The sequence below is a fragment of the Haematobia irritans genome, chromosome 1 (genome assembly GCF_050003625.1).
Source record: "Haematobia irritans isolate KBUSLIRL chromosome 1, ASM5000362v1, whole genome shotgun sequence".
Classification (NCBI taxonomy): domain Eukaryota; kingdom Metazoa; phylum Arthropoda; class Insecta; order Diptera; family Muscidae; genus Haematobia; species Haematobia irritans.
Window position 1 is genome coordinate 262,147,334 of NC_134397.1, and position 23,484 is coordinate 262,170,817.

Sequence of the window (23,484 nt, forward strand, 5' to 3'; positions counted from 1 at the left end):
CAGAACTTATTCACAATGGACTTTGAAAGTATGATCTAACCCCAGCAAAAAATTTTGGAAGTTCTTCCAAAGGCACAACTTTAAAAGCACTTCCAGAAGATGCACTCCCAATGATGTTCTTTACTTTAACTACCCAGGAAGTTCTTTTAATTAAATTTTTTATAACTTGGTTTTTTCATACTTTTAATGGGTAATTTTAACTTTTTTTGTTTCAAATATGTTAAAAATAGAGTAAGAATTTATAAAATGATACAAATCATTTAAATTTGAGGTCAAACGTTTCCGACAAGCGTTCGAATCCATTAAAAATTATAAAAAATTATAAAAATTATTTATTTCACAAAATATCACAGAATTTTTTAATTTACATCCAAAACATTCAATTCGGATCACACCTAAAGAAGTGATGCAAATTCAGTGCAACGGCTGTTGAAATGGAGGACTTCCGTCCTATGACAAGCCCATGTTAAATTCATCGCTTCTGCGTCAATTTTGCACCACTTCTGGATCCGAAAAGAACATTTGCATTACTTTTTTGGCGACACTTTTTTTGCTGGGAACACGAAAATTAAAATTTTTAAAGATATTGAATTTAAAATTTAAATTTAAATTGAATTTAAAAATTTAAATGTGTAAAAATTTTAAATTGGTTAAAATTTTATTTCTATAGAAAATTTGGTCAAAATAGGAGAAATCAAAATTTTATTTTATAGAATTTTTTTTCAAAATTTTATTTCTATAGAAAATTTTATTAACATTTTATTTCTAAAGAAAATTTGAATTTATTTGTAAAGAAAATTGTATATCTAAAGAAAATGGGGTTAAAATTTTTCTTTTATAACTAGTACATTTTGTCAAAATTTTATTTCTATAGAAAAATTTGGTCAAAATTTTATTTCTAAAGAAAATTTGATCAAAATTTGATTTCTATAAAAAAAATTTGGTCAAAATTTTTCTTCTATAAAAATTTTGTCAAAATTTTATTTCTAACGAAAATTTTGTCAAAATTTTATTTTTAAAGATAATTTGGTCAAAATTTTATTTCTTAGGAAAATTTGATCAACATTTTATTTCTAAAGAAAATTTGATCAAAATTTTATAGAAAAAAAAATTTGGTCAAAATGTTATTTCTATAAAAAGTTTTGTCAAAATTTTATTTCTATAGCAAATTTTGTCAAAATTTTCTTTCTATAGAAAATTTAGTCAAAATTTTATTTCTATAGAAAATTGAGTCAAAATTTTGTTTCTACAGAATATTTTGCAAAAATTTTATTTCTATAGAAAATTTTGCAAAATTTTGTTTGTTACACAAACATTTTTTCAAAATTTTATTTCTATTGATAATTTTAATTCTATAAAAATTTAAGTCAAAATTTTATTTCTATAGAAAAGTCAAAATTTTATAGTAATAGATTTTTTTATTAGAAAATTTGGTCAAAATTTTATTTCTATAGAAAATTTAGTCAAAATTTTGTTTCTGTAGAATATTTTGCAGAATTTTATTTGCTACAAAAATTTTTTTCTAAAATTGTATTTTTATTGATAATTTTTTCAAAATTTTATTTCTATAAGAAAAAATTGTCAAATTTTATTTCTATAGCAAATTTTCTCAAAATTTTTTTCTTACTGATGCTCACTGATACTCACTGCTATAAAAAATGTATTTAAAATTTTATTACTATAGAAATATTTTTTTCTATATAAAATTTAGTCAAAATTTTATTTCTATAGAAAATTAGTCAAAATTTTGTTTTTATAGAATATTTTGCAAAATTTTATTTCTATAGAAAATTTTGTTTGCTACACATTTTTTTTTTAAATTGTATTTCTATTGATAATGTTTTCAAATTTTTATTTTTATAAAAATTTTGCCAAATTTTATTTCTATAAAAATTTTATTTCTATATATTTGCTCAAAATTTGATTTCTATAGAAAATTTTGCTCAAATTTTATTTCTATAGAAAATTTAGTCAAAATTTTGTTTCTGTCGAAAATTTTGCAAAATTTGATTTACTAGATAAAAATTTTTCCAAAATTGTATGCTCACTTATACTCACTGCTAAGTCGAAAAGTTGTAGAAATGACTCAAATTTTCAAAAATTTCAATGAATGAATCATAAATGCATTTTTGCGAAATTATCTAAACAATAATAAATATTTCCCAAATATTGCCCGAGATTTTGTAGAAGTCTGATTCGAGATTTTATCAAATTCAAATCAATAGTTCTCTTTTTGGCGACGCTTTTTTTGCTGGGTTTTGTTTAACTCAACTTCTTCACTTTTTAAATTGTTTATCTTTAGGTGTCTTAATGTCATTTTATGATTTTCTTAATTATATATTTTTTTTGACTCACTACTTACTTGTATTACAATTATCACAGAATCATTTTGTAACGGACCAAATGTGTATTCATTTAAAACTAATTGCATATCATTATATTTGGCAATCTGTCGCTTAATTTCACTGATATTTGGTGGATGATACAAATCGAGAAAACTCACAGAGCCACCACCATTCAATGCTGAGCCATTGTGTACTGAAAATAACAGCAATGTCAAAAAGATGTCATTAGTAAATGGAATTTATAATAAAATTAGAGCTCTAAATATGAATTGGTAACAATCTACGGTTAATGGGATTCAATCAAATGAAATTGAGGTTAGTGGACTTACAATTGGCTGCTAATGTTTGATTTCGGGTTTTGGGTGTTAAAAATTTGTGCAACACCGATGGCACCATGGATAATATGGCATCAACCGAATCATTTGTAGGTTCTGCTAACAGGGGATCACGGGATTCAGCTAAAAAAAAGAAGAAACTACAATTTTAATATTCAATAATGAATTCATTTGAAAGTGATAAAGTGATTTTTTATTTATAGGCAAATTTTCCCCCATCGTTGCCCAAAGTCCATAGAAAGAAAGTACTCTTCGACTTGATAGGTTGATTGGAAGCCCCTTAGGTTGGTTTAGGTATAGTGGCAGCCCTATATTTTAGACTAACATAGACTAATCCACCGCTGAAAAACTTTTTGGTATTTGGTCGAAACTGGGATTCTATTTTTGCGTGTATATCCCTTGAATTGTAAATGTGTCGAATTTTAAATGTTTTAATGATTTTAGCCAACAAGGGAAAGTTACCGCTTCTACAAAAAGGCAGATCTTACTAACAATGGACTTTGATAGTATAATCTAACACGAAAATTATTTTTTATTTTTAATGAAAAATTTATCAAAATTTTCAATAAAAAATTTGATCAAAATTTTATTTCTAGAGAAAATTTGTCAAAATTTTATTTGTAAAGAAAATTTAATCAAAATTTGATCTGTCCAATTTTATGTTAAGATCATGAATAAGGGGCCTCTTTCTTATAGCCGAGTTCGAATGGCCTTGCACATTACTGGTAAACCGTTCAGAGAAGTTTTAATACGATCAGAAATGTCACCAGCATTACTGAGAGGAGATAATCCACAGCTAAAAAACTTTTTGTTGTTCGGTCGATACTCGGATGGAACCCACGACCATTTGTACGTAAGACGGACATAATAACACGGTAACCACATTTTAACATTTTAAGAATAATTTACCAAAAATCTACCAAATTTTAAAAAATCTTATTTTGAAATTTTTGTGGTTAGTATAAAAAAATGTTTTCTTCGAAAAAATGTTTTACTATTTTATTTAGAAGTTTAATTCAATATTTGCAATATTATATATTATGATCTCTCTTATTAGCAATAAAACTTAATAAACAAAATTTTATAGAAAATTTTGTTAAAATTTTATTTCTATAGAAAATTTTGTCAAAATTTTATTTCAAGAAAAAAATTTTGTTAAAATTTTATTTCTAATTGTTTTTAAATTATAATTCTAAAGAAAATTTTATCAAAATTATATTTCTATTGAAAATTTCGTCAAAATTTTATTTCTTTAGAGATTTTGTCATAATTTTATTTCTATAGAAAATTTTGTCAAAATTTTAATTCTATAGAAAATTTTGTCAAAATTTTATTTCTAAAGAAAATTTTGTCAAAATTTTATTTCTAAAAAATATTTATAATGAAAATTTTGTCAACATTTTATTTCTATAGAAAATTTTGCCAAAATTTTATCAAAATTTTATTTCTATTGAAAATTTCGTCAAAATTTTATTTCTTTAGAGATTTTGTCATAATTTTATTTCTATAGAAAATTGTCAAAATTTTATTTCTATAGAAAATTTTGCCCAAGTTTTATTTCTATCGAAAAATTTTTCCAAATTTTATTTCTATAGATAATTGTCAAAATTTATTTCTATAGAAAATTTTGTCTAAATTTTAATTCTAGAGAAAATTTTGTTAAAATTTTATTTCTATAGAAAATTTTGTCAAAATTATAATTCTAAAGAAAATTTTATCAAAATTTTATTTCTATAGAAAATTTCGTCAAAATTTTATTTCTTTAAAAATTTTGTCAAAATTTTATTTCTATAGCAAATTTTGTCAAAATTTTATTTCTATAGAAAATTTTGTCAAAATTTTATTTCTAAAGAAAATTTTGTCAAAAATTTATTTCTAAAAAAAATATTTATAATGAAAATTTTGTCAACATTTTATTTCTATAGAAAATTTTGCCAAAATTTTATTTCTATAGAAAATTGTCAATATTTTATTTCTATAGGAAATTTTGTCAAAATTGTATTTCTATAGAAAATTTTGTCCAAGTTTTATTTCTATAGAAAATTTTGTCAAAATTTTATTTCTATAGAAAATTTTGTCAATATATTATTTCTATAGAAAATGTTGTCAACATTTTATTTCTATAGAACATTTGGTCAAATTTATAATTCTAAAGAAAATTTTATTTCTAACGAAAATTTTGTCAAAATTTTATATCTATAGAGATTTTGTCAAAATTTTATTTCTATAGAAAGTTTTGTCAAAATTTTATTTCCATAAAAATTTTGTCAAAATTTTGTTTCTATAGAACATTTTGTCAAACTTTTATTTCTATAGAAAATTTTGTCAAAATTTATTTTTGAAGACAATTTGGTCAACATTTTATTTCTATAGAAAATATAGTTAAGAGTTTATTTTTATAGATTTTTTTTATTTCTATCGAAAATTTTGTCACAATTTTATTTCTATAGAAAATTTCGTCAAAATTTTATTTCTTTAGAGATTTTGTCATAATTTTATTTCTATAGAAAATGTTGTCCAAATTTTAATTCTATAGAAAATTTAGTCAAAATTTTATTTCTATAGAAAATTTTGTCAAAATTTTATTTCTAAAAAAATATTATTATGAAAATTTTTTCAACCTTTTATTTCTATAGAAAATTTTGCCAAAATTTTATCAAAATTTTATTTCTATTGAAAATTTCGTCAAAATTTTATTTCTTTAGAGATTTTGTCATAATTTTATTTATATAGAAAATTTTGTCAAAATTTTAATTCTATAGAAAATTTTGTCAAAATTTTATTTCTAAAGAAAATTTTGTCAAAATTTTATTTCTAAAAAATATTTATTATGAAAATTTTGTCAACATTTTATTTCTATAGAAAATTCGATCAAAATTTTATTTCTATAGAAAATTGTCAAAATTTTATTTCTATAGAAAATTTTGCCCAAGTTTTATTTCTATCGAAAAATTTTTCCAAATTTTATTTCTATAGATAATTGTCAAAATTTATTTCTATAGAACATTTTGTCTAAATTTTAATTCTAGAGAAAATTTTGTTAAAATTTTATTTCTATAGAAAATTTTGTCAAAATTATAATTCTAAAGAAAATTTTATCAAAATTTTATTTCTATAGAAAATTTCGTCAAAATTTTATTTCTTTAAAAATTTTGTCAAAATTTTATTTCTATAGCAAATTTTGTCAAAATTTTATTTCTATAGAAAATTTTGTCAAAATTTTATTTCTAAAGAAAATTTTGTCAAAAATTTATTTCTAAAAAAAAAAATATTTATAATGAAAATTTTGTCAACATTTTATTTCTATAGAAAATTTTGCCAAAATTTTATTTCTATTGAAAATTGTCAATATTTTATTTCTATAGGAAATTTTGTCAAAATTGTATTTCTATAGAAAATTTTGTCCAAGTTTTATTTCTATAGAAAATTTTGTCAAAATTTTATTCCTATAGAAAATTTTGTCAATATATTATTTCTATAGAAAATGTTGTCAACATTTTATTTCTATAGAACATTTGGTCAAATTTATAATTCTAAAGAAAATTTTATTTCTAACGAAAATTTTGTCAAAATTTTATATCTATAGAGATTTTGTCAAAATTTTATTTCTATAGAAAGTTTTGTCAAAATTTTATTTCCATAAAAATTTTGTCAAAATTTTGTTTCTATAGAACATTTTGTCAAACTTTTATTTCTATAGAAAATTTTGTCAAAATTTATTTTTGAAGACAATTTGGTCAACATTTTATTTCTATAGAAAATATAGTTAACAGTTTATTTTTATAGATTTTTTTTATTTCTATCGAAAATTTTGTCACAATTTTATTTCTATAGAAAATTTCGTCAAAATTTTATTTCTATAGAAAATTTTGTTAAAATTTTATTTCTATAGAAAATTTTGTTAAAATTTTATTTCTATAGAAAATTTTGTCAAAATTTTAAAGAAATCTCGATCAAAATTTTATTTCTATAGAAAATTGTCAAAATTTTATTGATATAGCAAATTTTGTTAAAATTTTATTTCTATAGAAAATTTTGTGAAAATTTTATTTGTATAGCCGGCTTATGCCGAAATAAATTCATACAAACTTCTCTCTTTTTCTTTGCCACCATCAAATCATCGATTTTAGTGCAGTTGGCTGAAATTTTTTAGAAAATTTTGTCAAAATTATAATTCTGAAAAAATTTCATCAAAATTTTATTTCTATAAAAAATTTGATAAAAATTTTATTTATAACGAAAATATTGTTAACATTTTATTCCTATATAAAAATTTTCTCAAAATTTCATTTCTGTAGAAAATTTTGTTCAAATCTATATATATCTATAGATATTTTGTCAAAAATTTATGTCTATATTTTTTTTCAGAATTTTATTTCTAACGACAATTTTTTCTAAATTTTATTTCTATAAAAATTTTGATCAAAATTTTATTTCTTTAGAAAATTTTTATTTCTATAGAAAATTTTTATCAAAATTTTATTTCTATAGAAAATTTTGTCAAAATTATAATTCTAAAAAAAATTTGATCAACATTTTATTTCTAACAAAATTTTGATCATGCATGTACCACGGTGGCTCCCGATGGAAATCCCTTACAATATGGCTAACAAAAGACGGAACTGTATTGTAGCTATAGAGGGTGAGTGGTATATAATGCAACAAAGTAAAGCGCTATATTTGTATTTATACCCTGCGCCACACTGTGGAACAGGGTATTATAAGTTAGTGCATATGTTTGCAACACCCAGAAGGAGACGAGATAGACACATGGTGTCTTTGGCAAAAATGCTAAGGGTGGGCTCCTGAGTCGATATAGCCATGTCCGTCTGTCCGTGAACACATTTTTGTAATCAAAGTCTAGGTCGCAGTTTTAGTCCAATCGACTTCAAATTTGGCACAAATATGTATTTTGGCTCAGAATAGATCCCTATTGATTTTGGAAGAAATCGGTTCAGATTTAGATATAGCTCCCATATATATATTTCGCCCGATATGGACTTATATGGCCCCAGAAGCCAGAGTTTTAACCTAATTTACTTACAATTTTGCACAAGAAGAACAATTAGTACTATAGCTAAGTGTGCAAAATTTTATTGAAATCGGTTCAGATATAGATATAGCTCCCATATATATCTTTCGCCCGATATGGACTAATACGGTCCCAGAAGCCAGACTTTTACCCCAATTTGGTTGAAATTTTGCACAGGGAGTTTTGCACGCATAGCAACAATGCTTGCCAAATTTGGTTGAAATCGGTTCAGATTTAGATATAGCTCCCATATATAGCTTTCGCCCTATTTACACTCATATGACCACAGAGGCTAATTTTTTGCTCCGATTTAGTTGAAATTTTGCACACAGAGTAAAATTAGCATTGTAGCTATGCGTGCAAAATTTGGTTGAAATCGGTTCAGATTTAGATATAGCTCCAATATATAGCTTTCGGCCGATTTACACTCATATGACCACAGAGGCCAATTTTTTGGTGCGATTTAGATGAAATTTTGCACAAGGAGCAGAATTAGCATTGTAGCTATGCGTGCTAAATTTGGTTGAAATCGGTTCAGATTTAGATATATCTCCCATATATAGCTTTCGCCCGATTTACACTCATATGACAACAGATGCCAATTTTTAACTCCGATTTAGTTGAAATTTTGCACAGGGAGTAGAATTAGCATTGTTGCTATGCGTGCCAAATTTGGTTGAAATCGGTTCAGATTTAGATATAGCTCCCATATATGTTTTTCTGATTTCGACAAAAATGGTCAAAATGCCAACATTTTCCTTGTAAAATCGCCACTGCTTAGTCAAAAAGTTGTAAAAATGACTCTAATTTTCCTTAACTTCTAATACATATATATCGAGCGATAAATCATAAATAAACTTTTTCGAAGTTTCCTTAAAATTGCTTCAGATTTAAACGTTTCCCATATTTTTTTACTAACATTGTGTTCCACCCTAGTGCATTAGCCGACTTAAATTTTGAGTCTATAGATTTTGTAGAAGTCTATCAAATTCTGTCCAGATCGAGTGATATTTAAATGTATGTATTTGGGACAAACCTTTATATATAGCCCCCAACACATTTGACGAATGTGATATGGTATCGAAAATTTAGATCTACAAAGTGGTGCAGGGTATAATATAGTCGGCCCCGCCCGACTTTAGACTTACCTTGTTTTTTTTTTTTTTTAATTTTATTTCTAACGACAATTTTGTCAAAATTTTATTTCTATAGAAAATTTTGTCCAAATTTTATTTCTAGAGAAAATTTTGTTAAAATTGTAATTCTATAGAAAACTTTGTCAAAATTATAATTCGAACGAAAATTTTATCAAAATTTTATTTCTATAGAAAATTTTGTCCAAGTTTTATTTCTATAATTTCCGAAAATTTTTTCCAAATAGATAATTGTCAAAATTTATTTCTATAGAAAATTTCGTCAAAATTTTATTTTTTTGTCAAAATTTTAGTTTTATAGAAAATTTTTTTCAAAATTTTATGTCTATAAAATTTTGTCAAAATTATAATTCTAACGAAAATTTGATCAAAATTTTATTTCTAACGAAAATTTTGTCAAAATTTTATTTCTAACGAAAATTTTGTCAAAATTTTATTTCTATAGAAAATTTTGTCAAAATTTTATTTCTTTAGAAAATTTTATCAAAATTTTAGTTCTTTAGAAATTTTTTATTTCTATAGAAAATTTTATCGAAATTTTATTTCTATAGAAAATTTTGTCAACATTTTAGTTCTATAGAAAATTTTGTCAAAATTTTATTTTCATAGAAAATTTTGTTAAAATTTTATTTCTATAGAAAATTTTGTCAAAATTATAATTCTAAAGAAAAATTGATCAAAATTTCATTTCTATAAAAAATTATTTCTTTAAAAATTTTGATCAAAATTTTATTTCTATATAAAAATTTTCTCAAAATTTCATTTCTATAGAAAATTATATTTCTATAGAAAATTTTATCATTTCTATAGATTTTTTTTTTTTCAATATTTTATTTCTTTAGAAAATTTCGTCAATTTTTTTTCTATTTTAAAATTTTCTTAAAATTTCATTCCTTTGGAAAATTTTGCCCAAAATTTTATATCTATAGAGATTTTGTCAAAATTTTATTTCTATAGAAAATGTCAAAATTTTATTTCTATAATTTTTTTCAAAATTTTATTTCTAACGACAATTTTGTCAAAATTTTATTTCTAACGACAATTTTGTGAAAATTTTATTTCTGTAAAAAATTTTGTCAAAATTATAATTCTAAAGAAAATTTGATCAAAATTTTATTTCTATAAAAATTTTGATCAAAATTTTATTTCTTTAGAAAATTTTATCAAAATTTAATTTCTTTAGAAAATTTTTATTTCTGTAGAAAATTTTGTCAAAATTTTATCAAAATTTTATTTCTATAGAAAATTTTGTTAAAATTTTATTTCTATAGAAAATTTTGTCAAAATTATAATTCTAAAAAATATTTGATCAACATTTTATTTCTAAAAAAATTTTGATCATGCATGCTAATCATTGTACCACGGTGGCTCCCGATGGAAATCCCTTACAATATGGCTAACAAAAGACGGAACTGTATTGTAGCTATAGAGCGTGAGTGGTATATAATGCAATAAAGTAAAGCGCTATATTTGTATTTTTTTAATATTTTATTATTCAAAAGCAAAAATGTTGAAAATGACATACAATTTTAAAATCAGCTTAGGTGGAATAAAGAACCTAAGGTTCTAAATACAAAAAAATTTAAACTCTTCTTCATTAAAGTTATTTTGTACTAGGAATTAAGAGATTAATCCTATCATTCATTAATCCTTTCCATGATATTTAAAGTAGAGGATCTTATCTAAATAAGCTATAAATATTTTCCGTATTGCTGGGCACTAAAATTTATTTTCATAACATTTCTTGACAATAAACGAGAATACACAATTTTGAGACAATTTTTCTACTGTACGTGGATATTCATATAAAAACTATAGCCTATATTATTTCACATTCTTTTTTTATTTTTTTCCAACACTACAACAGATATTACAGGTCAAATAGCGTTTAGTTTCGTATGACCATTTGGTCACAATTCAAGAATTAAGTTTTCAGAACAAACACGTATAGTCTTATAAATAATTGAGGTAGGACTTCCGAATTGCAATATTTTTTCTTCATGTTGTTAATACAAGTAGAAACATAGGAAAAATTAAAGTTTTTAACATTAGATTTAATCCGGTAGTGAAAGTGTGAAAATGTATGTGCACAAGAAAGTTTTGATGTAGCATCCTAAAGTCAAAGATGCTCTCAATTTTTCTACATCTTAAGAAATAAAGAATAAAACAAACAATGACCTTGCAACTTTTGTTTAAACGTTAATTCCATTGCGTTGAACTACAAACGCCTGCTCGTAACTTTGTGGACTTTGCCATTAAATTTGTTTTTATTAAATTACATATCTTGCAATTCTGTGTTGCCAGTTTTCCGCGCGCGTGTGTGTGTAAAAGGTCAATTTTTTGAACCTTTCATTTAAATATATCAGAGTTTAGCTTGGTATGATTTCAATTTGTATAATTACTTGTTTCTTTGTCATACTTACGAAAATTAAAAGCATGCAATTGCAGGAATAGGAATATTACAAGGGTTATCACAATAATGCCACGCAAATAATAGGTATTACGTTTACGATGCAAAGTCCCCGTATTGGGCAATGCCAGTGGTATTCGTCGACCTAGAAATTATTTTGAAGATTAAAAAAAAAGAAGGAGAAAAAACAAAAGAATATTAGATGTTTATGTTTATTAACCAAAAAGGAGAAAAAATGCAAAAAGTTTTTAAGCACTGCTAAATTACCATGAAAAACATACCTCTCATTATTGTGTTTGTAGATGGTGGTGTGGTCTGGTTTCTTGGGTAAATAGGATTCTATAGCGCAAAGGACATCATTTTATCTGAAACAAAGGAATTACGAAAACAAATACTTGAATTAAATACAACGTGAAATTTAAATGGATAAAAAGAGGTTGTGAATGTAATGAAATTGGCATATTATTTTTTTAAAAGGTGCCATTAACAGAACAATATACTTGACAAAGTTGTGAAGGACCAAAGGCAAACGAGTACCCATATATATAAAAATGTTGACAAATTTTCTACAGAAATAAAATTTTGACAAAATTTTCTAAAGAAGTAAATTTTTGACAAAATTTTCTGTAGAAATAAAATTTTGACAAAATTTTCTATTGAAATAAAAATTTTAGAAAATTCTCTATAGAAATAAAATTTTGACAAAATTTTCTAAAGACATAAAATTTTGATAAAATTTTCTAAAGAAATTATCTAAAATTTTGGCACAATTTTCTATAGAAATAAAATTTTGACAAAATTTCTATAGATAAAAATGTTGACAACATTTGCTATAGAAATAAAATGTTGGCAAAATCTCTATAGTTAAAGAAATTTTGACAAAATGTTCTATACAAATAAACAAGTAAGGAAAGTCTAAAGTCGGGCGGGGCCGACTACATTATACCCTGCACCACTTTGTAGATCTAAATTTTCGATACCATATCACATCTGTCAAATGTGTTGGGGGCTACATATAAAGGTTTGTCCCAAATACATACATTTAAATATCACTCGATCTGGACAGAATTTGATAGACTTCTACAAAATCTATAGACTCAAAATTTAAGTCGGCTAATGCACTAAAGTGGAACACATTGTTAGTAAAAAAATATGGGAAACATTTAAATCTGAAGCAATTTTAAGGAAACTTCGCAAAAGTTTATTTATGATTTATCGCTCGATATATATGTATTAGAAGTTTAGGAAAATTAGAGTCATTTTTAGACTTTTCGATTAAGCAGTGGCGATTTTACAAGGAAAATTTTGGTATTTTGACCATTTTTGTCGAAATCAGAAAAAACATATATAAGGGAGCTATATCTAAATCGGAACCGATTTCAACCAAATTTAGCACGCATAGCTACAATGCAAATTCTACAACCTGTGCAAAATTTCAACTAAATCGGAGTTAAAAATTGGCCGCTGTGATCATATGAGTGTAAATCGGGCGAAAGATATATATGGGAGATATATCTAAATCTGAACCGATTTCAACCAAATTTGGCACGCATAGCTACAATGCTAAATCTACATCTGTGCAAAATTTCAACCAAATTGGGCCAAAACTCTGGCTTTTAGGACCATATTAGTCCATATCGGGCGAAAGATATATATGGGAGCTATATCTAAATCTGAATCGATTTCTTCCAAAATCAATAGGGTTCTATTCTGACCCAAATTAGGAACATGTGCCAAATTTGAAGGCGATTGGACTTAAATTGCGACCTAGACTTTGATCACAAAAATGTGTTCACAGACAGACGGACGGACGGACGGACAGACGGACATGGTTATATCGACTCAGGGTCCCACCCTGAGCATTATTGCCAAAGACACCATGTGTCTATCTCGTCTCCTTCTGGGTGTTACAAACATATGCACTAACTTATAATACCCTGTTCCACAGTGTGGCGCAGGGTATAATAAAATGTTTTAACAAAATTTTCTATAGAAATAACATTTTGACAAAATTTTGTATAGAAATAAATGTTTAAGAAAAGTTTCTATAGACATAAAATTTTGACAAAATTTTCTATTGGAATAAAATTTTGACAAAATTTTATATAGAAATAAAATTTTGACAAAATATTCTATAGAAATAAAATTTTGACAAAATTTCTATAGATAAAAAATTTTGACAAAATTTTCTATTGAAAAAAAATTTAGAGAACATTTTTTTAGATAAAAAAATTTTGACAAAATTTTCATTAGATAAAAAATTTTGACAAAATTTTCATTAAAAATAAAATTTTGTTGTAAATTTTCTATAGAAATAAAATTTAACGAAATGTTCTATAGAAATAAAATTTTGACAAAATTTTCTATTGAAATAAAATTTTGACAAAATTTTATATAGAAATAAAATTATGACAAAATATTCTATAGAAATTAAATTTTGACAAAATTTCTATAGATAAAAAATTTTGACGAAATTTTCTATTGAAAAAAAAAAAATTGACAACATTGTTTTAGATAAAAAAATTTTGACAAAATTTCCTGTAGAAATAAAATTTTGTTGTAAATTTTCTATAGAAATAAAATTTAACGAAATTTTCTATAGAAATAAAATTTTGACAAAATTTTTTATAGAAATAACATTTTTAGAAAATATTTTATAGAATAAATTGATGACAAAATTTTGCTATAGAAATAAAATATTGACAATATTTGTATAGATAAAAAATTTTGACAAACTATTCTATAGATCTGAAATTTTGACAAAATATTCTATAGAAATAAAATTTTGTTTAAATTTTAACGAAATTTTCTATAGAAATAAAATTTTTTAAAAAAATTTCTATAGAAATACAATATTGAAAAAATTTTTTTAAATAAAAAATTTTGACAAAATTTTTTATAGAAATAAAATTTTGTTTAAATTTTCTATAGAAATAAAATTTAACGACATTTTCTATAGAAATAAAATTTTGTTTAAATTTTCGATAGAAATAAAATTTTGTTTAAATTTTCTATAGAAATAAAATTTTGACAAAATTTTCTACAGAAATAAAATGTTGGCAAAGTTTTCTATGGAAATAATTTTTTCCCCTTAAATTTGACTTTTTCACAAATTCGTTTCTAATGAAGACTTTAGTGATTATGAAAGCTGAGCAAAAGTCCTTTCCATTGATGCCAATCGCTCAGTGTTGCCAGGTGATTTTTGATTCTTCCCCCCAAATCTTAATCTAAAAACCCTAAATTGGTCTAAGCTTTTTTCGAAGACCCCCAAAAAATATCAGAATATAAAAAGTACAAAAAGTGGTCCCAAAATTTCGTGAAAAAAATCCTGTACACTTTAAAAATTAAATTTAACACAAATATATATCCTGAAAGAAGAATTCTTTCCTGAGAAACGAAATTTTAGACAAACTAAGTTTTCTTTTGATGCTAAAATTTTTTTTCGTTTGAAGTAAATAAAAAATAAAATTAGCTATTTAAGAAAATACTTTAAAACAAAAGAGATTTTCGTTTGTTTAAAATTTCATCCCTGAGGAAATTATTTTTTCTTTGGATGTAATAATACAATATGTATATCAATTTAAAAAGCGGGCTTACTCTTAAAAAGCTTTCAGCTGCTAAGTTAAAATACGATTATTTTTAAATTTGTCAAATATTAAAAATGCGCTTTCAACAGAAGAAAAGATAACGAAAATAATGCTATTGCATACTTGTTTGTATTTAGGATCTTCTTGTTGACTTCGCGCATTTTTTTTTTCATAACTTATGCTAGAATTGTTCCGAATTTGCTTGAGAATTGCTCCACTTTATAAGGTCTGAAATAATTTTTTACCCCCAAATAAATGTTATCCCTAAAAATCCCCTTAAAAAAACCCCTAAATTTGGGGGGAAACCCCTAACCTGACAACACTGCAATCGCTATACAGCACGCGGTTTAGTTTTGGTACATTGAGCCCACAATAAAAATATGTTAAATTTGCATTTTGCCCAGTTTCCTTTCTAATGAAATCTTTAGTGGTTATGAAAGCTGAGCTAAAGCCGTTTCCAATGAACCTAGTCCCTAAAAAAAGTCTCAATTCGAATTTGAATTCCTAAATTCGTATTAAAGCTACTGGTTTGGGCCTCGGCTAAGTTTTTGCTGCCAGCTCGAATTTATCTTCATACACATAAATATAGAAAATATTTATAAAAAAAGTTTCATTTGGGACGTTTTGTAATATTACAGTGCCTCAATTTAGGATTTACATTTTACGTTGTTCTATCCCAAGACCAAATTTTGTAGATGAATGTTTTTTTTTCTAGTTTTCTGTAGAACTTCGATGTAAAAACTTGGAAAAATTCCTTTTTATCCTGTGTGGTACTTTTATTGTGAGGGGTATTAATTGGTGCGTTTAATTTTAGCACTTTAATGTACACAACTATGTAAGAAAATTACTATCCCCGCCAGAGAATGGAGATGCCGGATTGCATTGCCGCTTTTAGCCACCAACGACAATTTTTGGCCAGTCGACGTTGTCTTCGATTTGGCCAGCCCATCTCGACTAAAATGTAGCCTCCAATTCATGAAGATAAATCTGAAGAAAACTTCAAATGGTTCCCATTTGCTGCCAAAAATATAACCTTTCACCAAAACTAACCTAATACTACGTTTCTATGATAAATTATTAAAATTCATGCTGAACAAAAATAAATAAAATTTAAAATAGATTTTAAGATTAATTGTACGATTAATCTCATAGTGTTTCGGATATTTTTAATTTAGGGATGACAATAATTGTTAATGGCTTCATTCTTTGATCCACGCACATTAATATCTCAAAATCTATACTGGTAAGATTAATTGTACGATTAATCTCATAGTGCTTGGGATATTTTTAATTTAGGGATGACAATAATTGTTAATGGCTTCATTCTTTGGTTCCCGCACATTAATATCTCAAAATCTGTACTGGTACTAATAATTATTTTTATAATTTCAATAATTAACTTATCTGACGAAGCATTTGTTCAAACCGATAAATAATCAACTTAACCTCAATGTAATGAAACAAATTGAAGAAGACTAACATTTTTTGAAAAAAAAAAATCTACCTTACATTTCAAATGAAAGTGAATAGTATTTCGCTCTTATTGCATCATCCACACACTGACTTGATGATTCGTTTCATTTATTTTTATTGCAACTAATTGCAGCCTTGTGCTAAGAGTTAACTTTTCAGACAGGCTAGTAAATTAAATGTTGGTTGTGTTTCTAATTAGAGTCTTGTTATAATCCCAGGGCAAGTCCAAAGTGCTTTATGCTCGCAGCTCGTACAGAAGGTTTACATTGAAGACATCATCTTGGACAGGGAAATAAAATTTCTTATTTTATTATCATTACCATCATCATCGTATATAGCTCCACACCCATTCACTATGAGTAAGTGAATGGCATGGCCAAATGACATTTGAAACTTCTGGCGATTAGTTTTTTTGCGTTATTGATTGGCAAAAAGTCGGTCATATTCTTTGTCATCGCATTTCCCCATAGATATTTCACCATTTTTATAGTTGACTGTTAATAGAATCTTATTAAAAACGTCTCAAGTGGCAATATGGGGAAAATAAAAAGAGGAAATGTCGCGGAAATACTATATAGGTGTGTTTTATACCATCCACCATAGGATTGAAGGGTATATTAATTCCGTCATTCCATTTGTAACACATGGAAATAAAGGGTGATACGGTCAAAATTTGGTCAATATAAACTTGACGTATTTCTTTCAATTTTGCATTTAAAAAACCTGAACACCCCTCATTTTGAAGGTGTGTGTGTGTAGAATGTTTGCTCGCGCATCGCGAAAATCCGAGCTACTCGCACGCAAAGCTGGCAAAATCGCTAAAAGTTGCCAAATCAACCGTTACAAATGTAATTAAAGTGTTTGGGGAACGTTTGTCGACAGCCAGTAAGTCTGGATCGGGGGGAAATCGAAAACCGGAAGCCGCTGAGACGACAAAGAGAGTTGCCGGTAGTTTCAAGCAAAACCCTAACCTCTCTCTCCGAGATGCCGCAAATAAGCTGGGTGTATCGTCTACAACCGTGCATCGAGCCAAAAAACGAGCCGGACTATCGACTTACAAGAAGGTAGTGACTCCAAATAGCGATGATAAATAAAATACGACGGCCAAAGCGCGATCCCGGAGGCTGTACACGACGATGCTGACGAAAGGAAAAAGGCAAAAGGAAAGGTAGCAGATATTTTCAAGCATATAAAACTGTCAAAGTTCGCAAAGAAATATCTGGCAGCATTTTCATAGCTTCCGGGACTATCAACCAAGAAATTTACGTGAAAGAGTGTTTGCTGCCTTTCCTGAAGAAACACGGTTGTTCCGTACTGTTCCGTACTGTTTTGGCCGGATTTGGCATCTTGCCATTACGGTAAAAAGGCCATGGAGTGGTACGCCGCCAACAACGTGCAGGTGGTTCCCAAGGACAAGAATCCTCCCAACACGCCAGAGATCCGCCCAATTGAGAAATACTGGGCTCAAGCGGAACCTAAAGAAGACCAAAAAAACTGCTAAGGACGAGCAGCAGTTCAAGGCAAACTGGCTTTCTGCGGCGAAGAAGGTGGACAAGGTGGCTGTACAAAATCTGATGGCAGGTGTCAAGCGTGAGGCCCGGCAATTCGGATTTGAAAAAGCGAAAGCCTAACTGAATATTTTTCCTGAATTTTATACTAATTGAACTTGAAAAATAAATTTAATTTGATTTTTTAAATAAACGATTTCACCGATTTACACGCGTTTTCCCTTGACCAAATTTTGACCGTATCACCCTTTATATCTATTCTTGCTGGGTTATTTTTGTAACGATTTCTGTACTTCTGGACCCCAATACATTATAAATTACACCCTAATATTTGCGAAGTTTATTTTCCCACTTAACGCAACGTTACCGAGTACCATTATTATTCAGAATCTTTTATGAGCTAAGGGTAAATTATTAATATTCCAATGTTTATTGGTAAATAACAAGAATAATATGTACACAACAATATAAGGGTGGATCGATATTGGTCATGTTTCAACTCGATAAACAATGAATAATACATAGTAAATGATCTATATAAAAAAATTACCATTGCAAAGTATTTACTCGAATTTTGCAATAGGAATTGTGGTTTACCAAAAAGACAAACTTCAATATTGGAATTAATATTGGAAAACAATATCGCTGGCTTCACCTTAATATACATATAAATCGAACTAATAAATATTTATTTTATTTCTTCAATTTTACGCAGGCTTGTCCCCATTTCAAGGGTGGAACATTTATTGGGACCATTATTTTCATGGGTGCGGAAGGAATAATTGGTGTGGTACTAAAAATATATGTGTGCATGTATTTTCCACGACAATTTCCAAGGGGAGGTTGGTATACAAAACTAAAGAGGATTTTTTGCATATTAGGAAGGAATGATGAATATTTTCTTCAGGGAATAAAATGAAAGAATTAATAGGAATTCTATAAATTCTATGGACGTTAATATTCTAGTCCCTTGTAGAATGTTTGAAGCACATAATTGGTTTTTGAGATAATTAGGTAGGTGAGGAGATGTATGTTACCATTGAATCTATTGGTCTCTTGTTAATTAATTAAGTGAAATACTAACAAATATACCTAACGAGGTGAGGTTAGGTGTAGTGACAATTCAGATCGGATTTGGGCTCACTTGGATCATTCTTTCTATTGTGGTACACAGGTGGGCTGAACTTCTCTCTTATCAATAGGTGCTGCCTGATTCAGTATTCAGAGCTCAATGACAAGGGTGAAACCCTTTAATTTGGCACCGATTGCTAAGCCGATCTCTTTTTCAAAAGGCCTTATGTTTCCACTAACTATCTGTTAAAAATTGAACAACCTACCGGTAAAGTGATGAGAAATAAGCAATTTACAAAAAAAAAAAAATAATGTTTTTTTAACATACATATGTCCCCACTGGTTCGAATTTTGGTATATTCAGCAATATTTCCCTCAAAAAAAAAATACCATCATTTGTTCAAACGTTTCAATTCATATTTTTAATTCCGAAAAAGTTGTATATTTAAAGCAAAATTGTTCTTTGACGTAAAAAGTTTCAATTTTCGTACTTCCCAATTTTCTATTACATAGGAAGAAAGTAATTCTAAATGCCTTTGCAACGTTATACTATATTTCGAGCATTGCATAGTCATTGCCATAGCCAAAATAGTGCACTTCTTTGAACCGTGTTGACAGCTAAAATAAAATTTCATACCGCCGAGATGACCAACTTTCAACGCTTACACGTAGCAAACTTAGAGTAAAACACAAAGAAAGAAATATCTTGATATCTTTTTCCGTTCAAAAGTTGCATAATTATTAAAAAAAAAACGACTTGGAGCCACGGTTGCCACTCGTGCCAAAACTAATATACCAAATTTGATGAAATTTTTACCAAAACTCTATCAAATTTAACAAATAATATTTTTGTCAGCATTTTGTAGTTGGTATGAAAACAATGTTTTCTATTTTTTTTAATTTTTGAAGAAGAACATATAAGAAATTTTGTCAAAATTTTATTACTATAGAAAATTTTGTCAAAACTTTATTTCTATAGCTAAATTTTGTCAAAATTGTATTTCTATAGAAAATGTTGCCAAAATTTTATTTCTATAGAAAATTTTGTCAAAATTTTATTTCTTTAGAAATTTTTATAAAAATTTTATTTCTATGGAAAATGTTGTCAAAATTTTATTTCTATAGAAAATTTTGACAAATATTTATTTCTATAGAAAATTTTGTCAAAATTTTATTTCTATAGAAAATTTTGTCAAATATTTATTTCTATAGAAAATTTTATCAAAATTTTTATTTCTATAGAAAATTTTGTCAAAATTTTGTTTCTATAGAAAATTTTATCAAAATTTTATTTCTATAGAAAAAAATGTTGTAAAAATTTTATTCCTATAGAATATTTTGTAAAAATTTTATTTCTATAGAAATTTTTGTCAAAATTTTATTTCTATAGAAAATTTTGTCAAAATTTTATTTCTATAGAAATTTTTGTCAAAATTTTATTTCTTAGAAATTTCATTCCTATAGAAAATTTCATAAAAATTTTTATTTCTATAGAAAATTTCATCAAAATTTTTATTTCTATAGAAAATTTTGTCAACATTTTATTGCTATAGAAAATTTTGTCAAAATGTTGTTCCTATAGAAAAATTTATCAAAATTGTATTCCTATAGAAAATTTTGTCAAAATTTTATTTCTATAGAAGATTTTGTCAAAATTTTTTTCTATAAAAAATTTTGTCAAAATTTTATTTCTATAGAAAACTTTGTCAAAATGTTATTGCTATAGAAAATTTTGTCAACATTTTATTTACATAGAAAATTTTGTCACAAATTTTACTGCAATAGAAAATTTTATCAACATTTTATTTCTATAGAAAATTTTGTCAAAATTTTATTTCTATAGAAAATTTTGTCAAAATTTTATTTCTATAGAAAATTTTGTCAAAATTTTATTTCTATAGACAATTTTGTCAAAATTTTATTTCAATAGAAAATTTTGTCAAAATTTTATTTCTATAGAAAATGTTGTCAAAATTTTATTTCTATAGAAAATTTTGTCAAAATTTTATTTCTATAGAAAATTTTGTCAAAATTTTATTTCTGTAGAAAATCTTGTCAAAATTTTATTTCTATAGAAAATTTTATCAAATATTTATTTCTATAGAAAATTTTATCAAAATTTTTATTTCTATAGACAATTTTGTCAAAATGTTATTACTATAGGAAATTTTTTCAAATTTTTGTCAAAATTTAATTGCTATAGAAAATTTTGTCAAAATTTAGTGCTATAGAAAATTTTCTCAAAGTTTTATTTCCATAGAAAAGTTTATCAAAATTGTACTTCTATAGAATATATTGTCAAAATTTTATTTCTAAAGAAAATTTTATTTCTATAGAAAATTTTGTCAAAATATTATTTCTGTGGAAAATTTTGTCAAAATTTTATTTCTATAGAAAATTCAAAATTTTATTTCTATAGAAAATTCAAAATTTTATTTCCATAGAAAATTGACAAAATTTTATTCCCATAGAAAATTTTATCAAAATTGTATTTCTATAAAATATTTTGTCGAAATTTTATTTCTATAGAAAATATTGTCCAAATTTTATTGCTATAGAAGATTTTTGCAAAATTTTATTTCTATAGAAAATTTTGTCAAAATTTTATTTCTATAGAAAATTTTGTCAAAATTTTGTTTCTATAGAAAATTTTATCAAAAGTGTATTTCTATAGAAAATTTTGTCAAAATTTTATTTCTATAAAAAAGTATATCAAAATATTTTTTGAAACAGTAAACCTATCTCATAAATAGACACAAGTTTTGAAAAAAATGGGCAAATTGAAAGTCTTGTCAAATCCTTTATTCTTGTGATCAAAATATATGTCTTATATATTTCACATGAACGCTACAATTAGGGTTTTCTTTTTTCCGGACTTTTTTCATTCCTGGGAAAGCGGGATTTTTTTTTAAATTTCCCGGGATCCCGATCAAAGGGAAACCTGCTTTGATGTGGCATACATTTAGACATTTGAATAAATTTGAAATCGCCTAAAGCTACGGTTATAAGGCGCTGTCTGGACAACTCACAATATATTACGTTGATCAGCCATAAATTATACTAAAATACGAAATATTTTGTAATAAAAAAATTTACAATGGGCAAAAGACATACAGACTGGTAAAAGACAGTCATTGTATTTTTTTTTTATTACAAAATATTTCGTATTATAGTATAATTTAGTTGATTTAGTTCAGAAGAACACTATCAACATTGTGCGATTTTTTGTAACATTAAAAGTTGAGTGAAAATTAAAGATACTTATTTAGATTTCACCATCGAAAAACGGGGTCACTATATGCTCATGTTCGGTCAAAATTCCCAAAATGGAAACACTATCATGTAATACCTCATTCACATTACACTTGCAAAATCTTTTGATTTAACTAGATTTCAATAAGGGATTTAAAATCCACTTTTAATAGATTTTGAGCCTAATGTGTATGAGGTATAAATTTGAAATTAAAGTAACTATCTCAATAAAGGTTGGCATTTTCATATTTCATAAAAAAATCCTTACAATAATTATGAAATTTTGAAATTATGCAATTTCAAACGTGAGATACATAAGGTGAAATATCCCGTTGTTTATAAAGGTTTACTCAGTCTATCGGAATATTGGTTTACAGAAATATGACAATCATAAATTAGGAAGTGCAATCTTTTTTTAGAATCTGAGCTAGAACCCGACTATGGATGTCCCACAAGGCAACTACTACTACTTGGTACCATATTCATTCACATTACCCTTCCAAAATCCACTTTAACTAGATTTCAACTGTCATTTGCCATATAAAACCCTCTATTATATATAAAATATTGTAAAGAAAATTTCCCGAGAATTCCCGCACTTCATTCCCGGGAAAGCGGGAACAAAAAATAGCAAATTCCCGGGATCCCGTTCCCGGGAAAAAAACCTACTGACAATGGACTTAACCTAGTATAAAGTTGTGCCACTATAGTGGGACATTCAGGGTTATTTGACTTCTTAAATATTCTACGGATTCTTTCGTATTTTCCCATCTGCTTGAAATGCGGTATGAGTAACAATAGTGGAACAGTCAAACAAACCTTTATTCATTATGACTCATTTAAAATTTTTTCCCATCCCATCCAAGACATTAACTTTCCGTCATTGATAATTTCTTGTATAAAATCTTTATATAAATTCCTTTGTAAGCAAAATAAATATTGCAATTTGAATCCATGAGATTATCCTTAGACACAATGTCTTCCTTAAGAACTGAAAGGTGGTTTTATTTAATCATTAGAAACAATATTTGCCTTTGGCTTTAAATGAGTTTAAGCAAATGTCATTCGAGCGTAGTCTTAGTGGTATTTATACTACCCCACACATAGACGTCCTTTGTGGATTACGCTCAAAGACAAAATGACTCCCATAAAACACACACACGCATAAACACACCTAACCTGCAGTCACAGTTGGTTGCCAGAAAAGTTAAAATGTGACAATGACTGTCCTTTGGTATTTTGATACAACAACATTCTATGAGTGGGGTCATAATTCATAATTCAATACAAGCTATATTTGTTCAGATGAAACTGCCC

General features: G+C 26.1%; 1 protein-coding gene across 4 annotated transcripts in view; it reads right to left on the reverse strand.

Annotated features, from left to right (window-relative positions):
* The window catches only part of Mgat2 (alpha-1,6-mannosyl-glycoprotein 2-beta-N-acetylglucosaminyltransferase), a 112,343-nt gene that overhangs the window by 39,340 nt on the left and 49,519 nt on the right, over positions 1–23,484 (reverse strand). For all 4 annotated transcript variants that reach the window (XM_075291594.1, XM_075291601.1, XM_075291610.1 and 1 more), the window contains 4 exons: positions 11,558–11,641; positions 11,290–11,421; positions 2,675–2,803; positions 2,363–2,538 (listed from right to left, as the gene is read on the reverse strand). In XM_075291594.1, coding sequence (XP_075147709.1) covers positions 2,363–2,538; positions 2,675–2,803; positions 11,290–11,421; positions 11,558–11,564 — 444 coding nt within the window. In that variant the 5' untranslated portion in view covers positions 11,565–11,641. The remainder of the gene's footprint in view (positions 1–2,362; positions 2,539–2,674; positions 2,804–11,289; positions 11,422–11,557; positions 11,642–23,484) is intronic.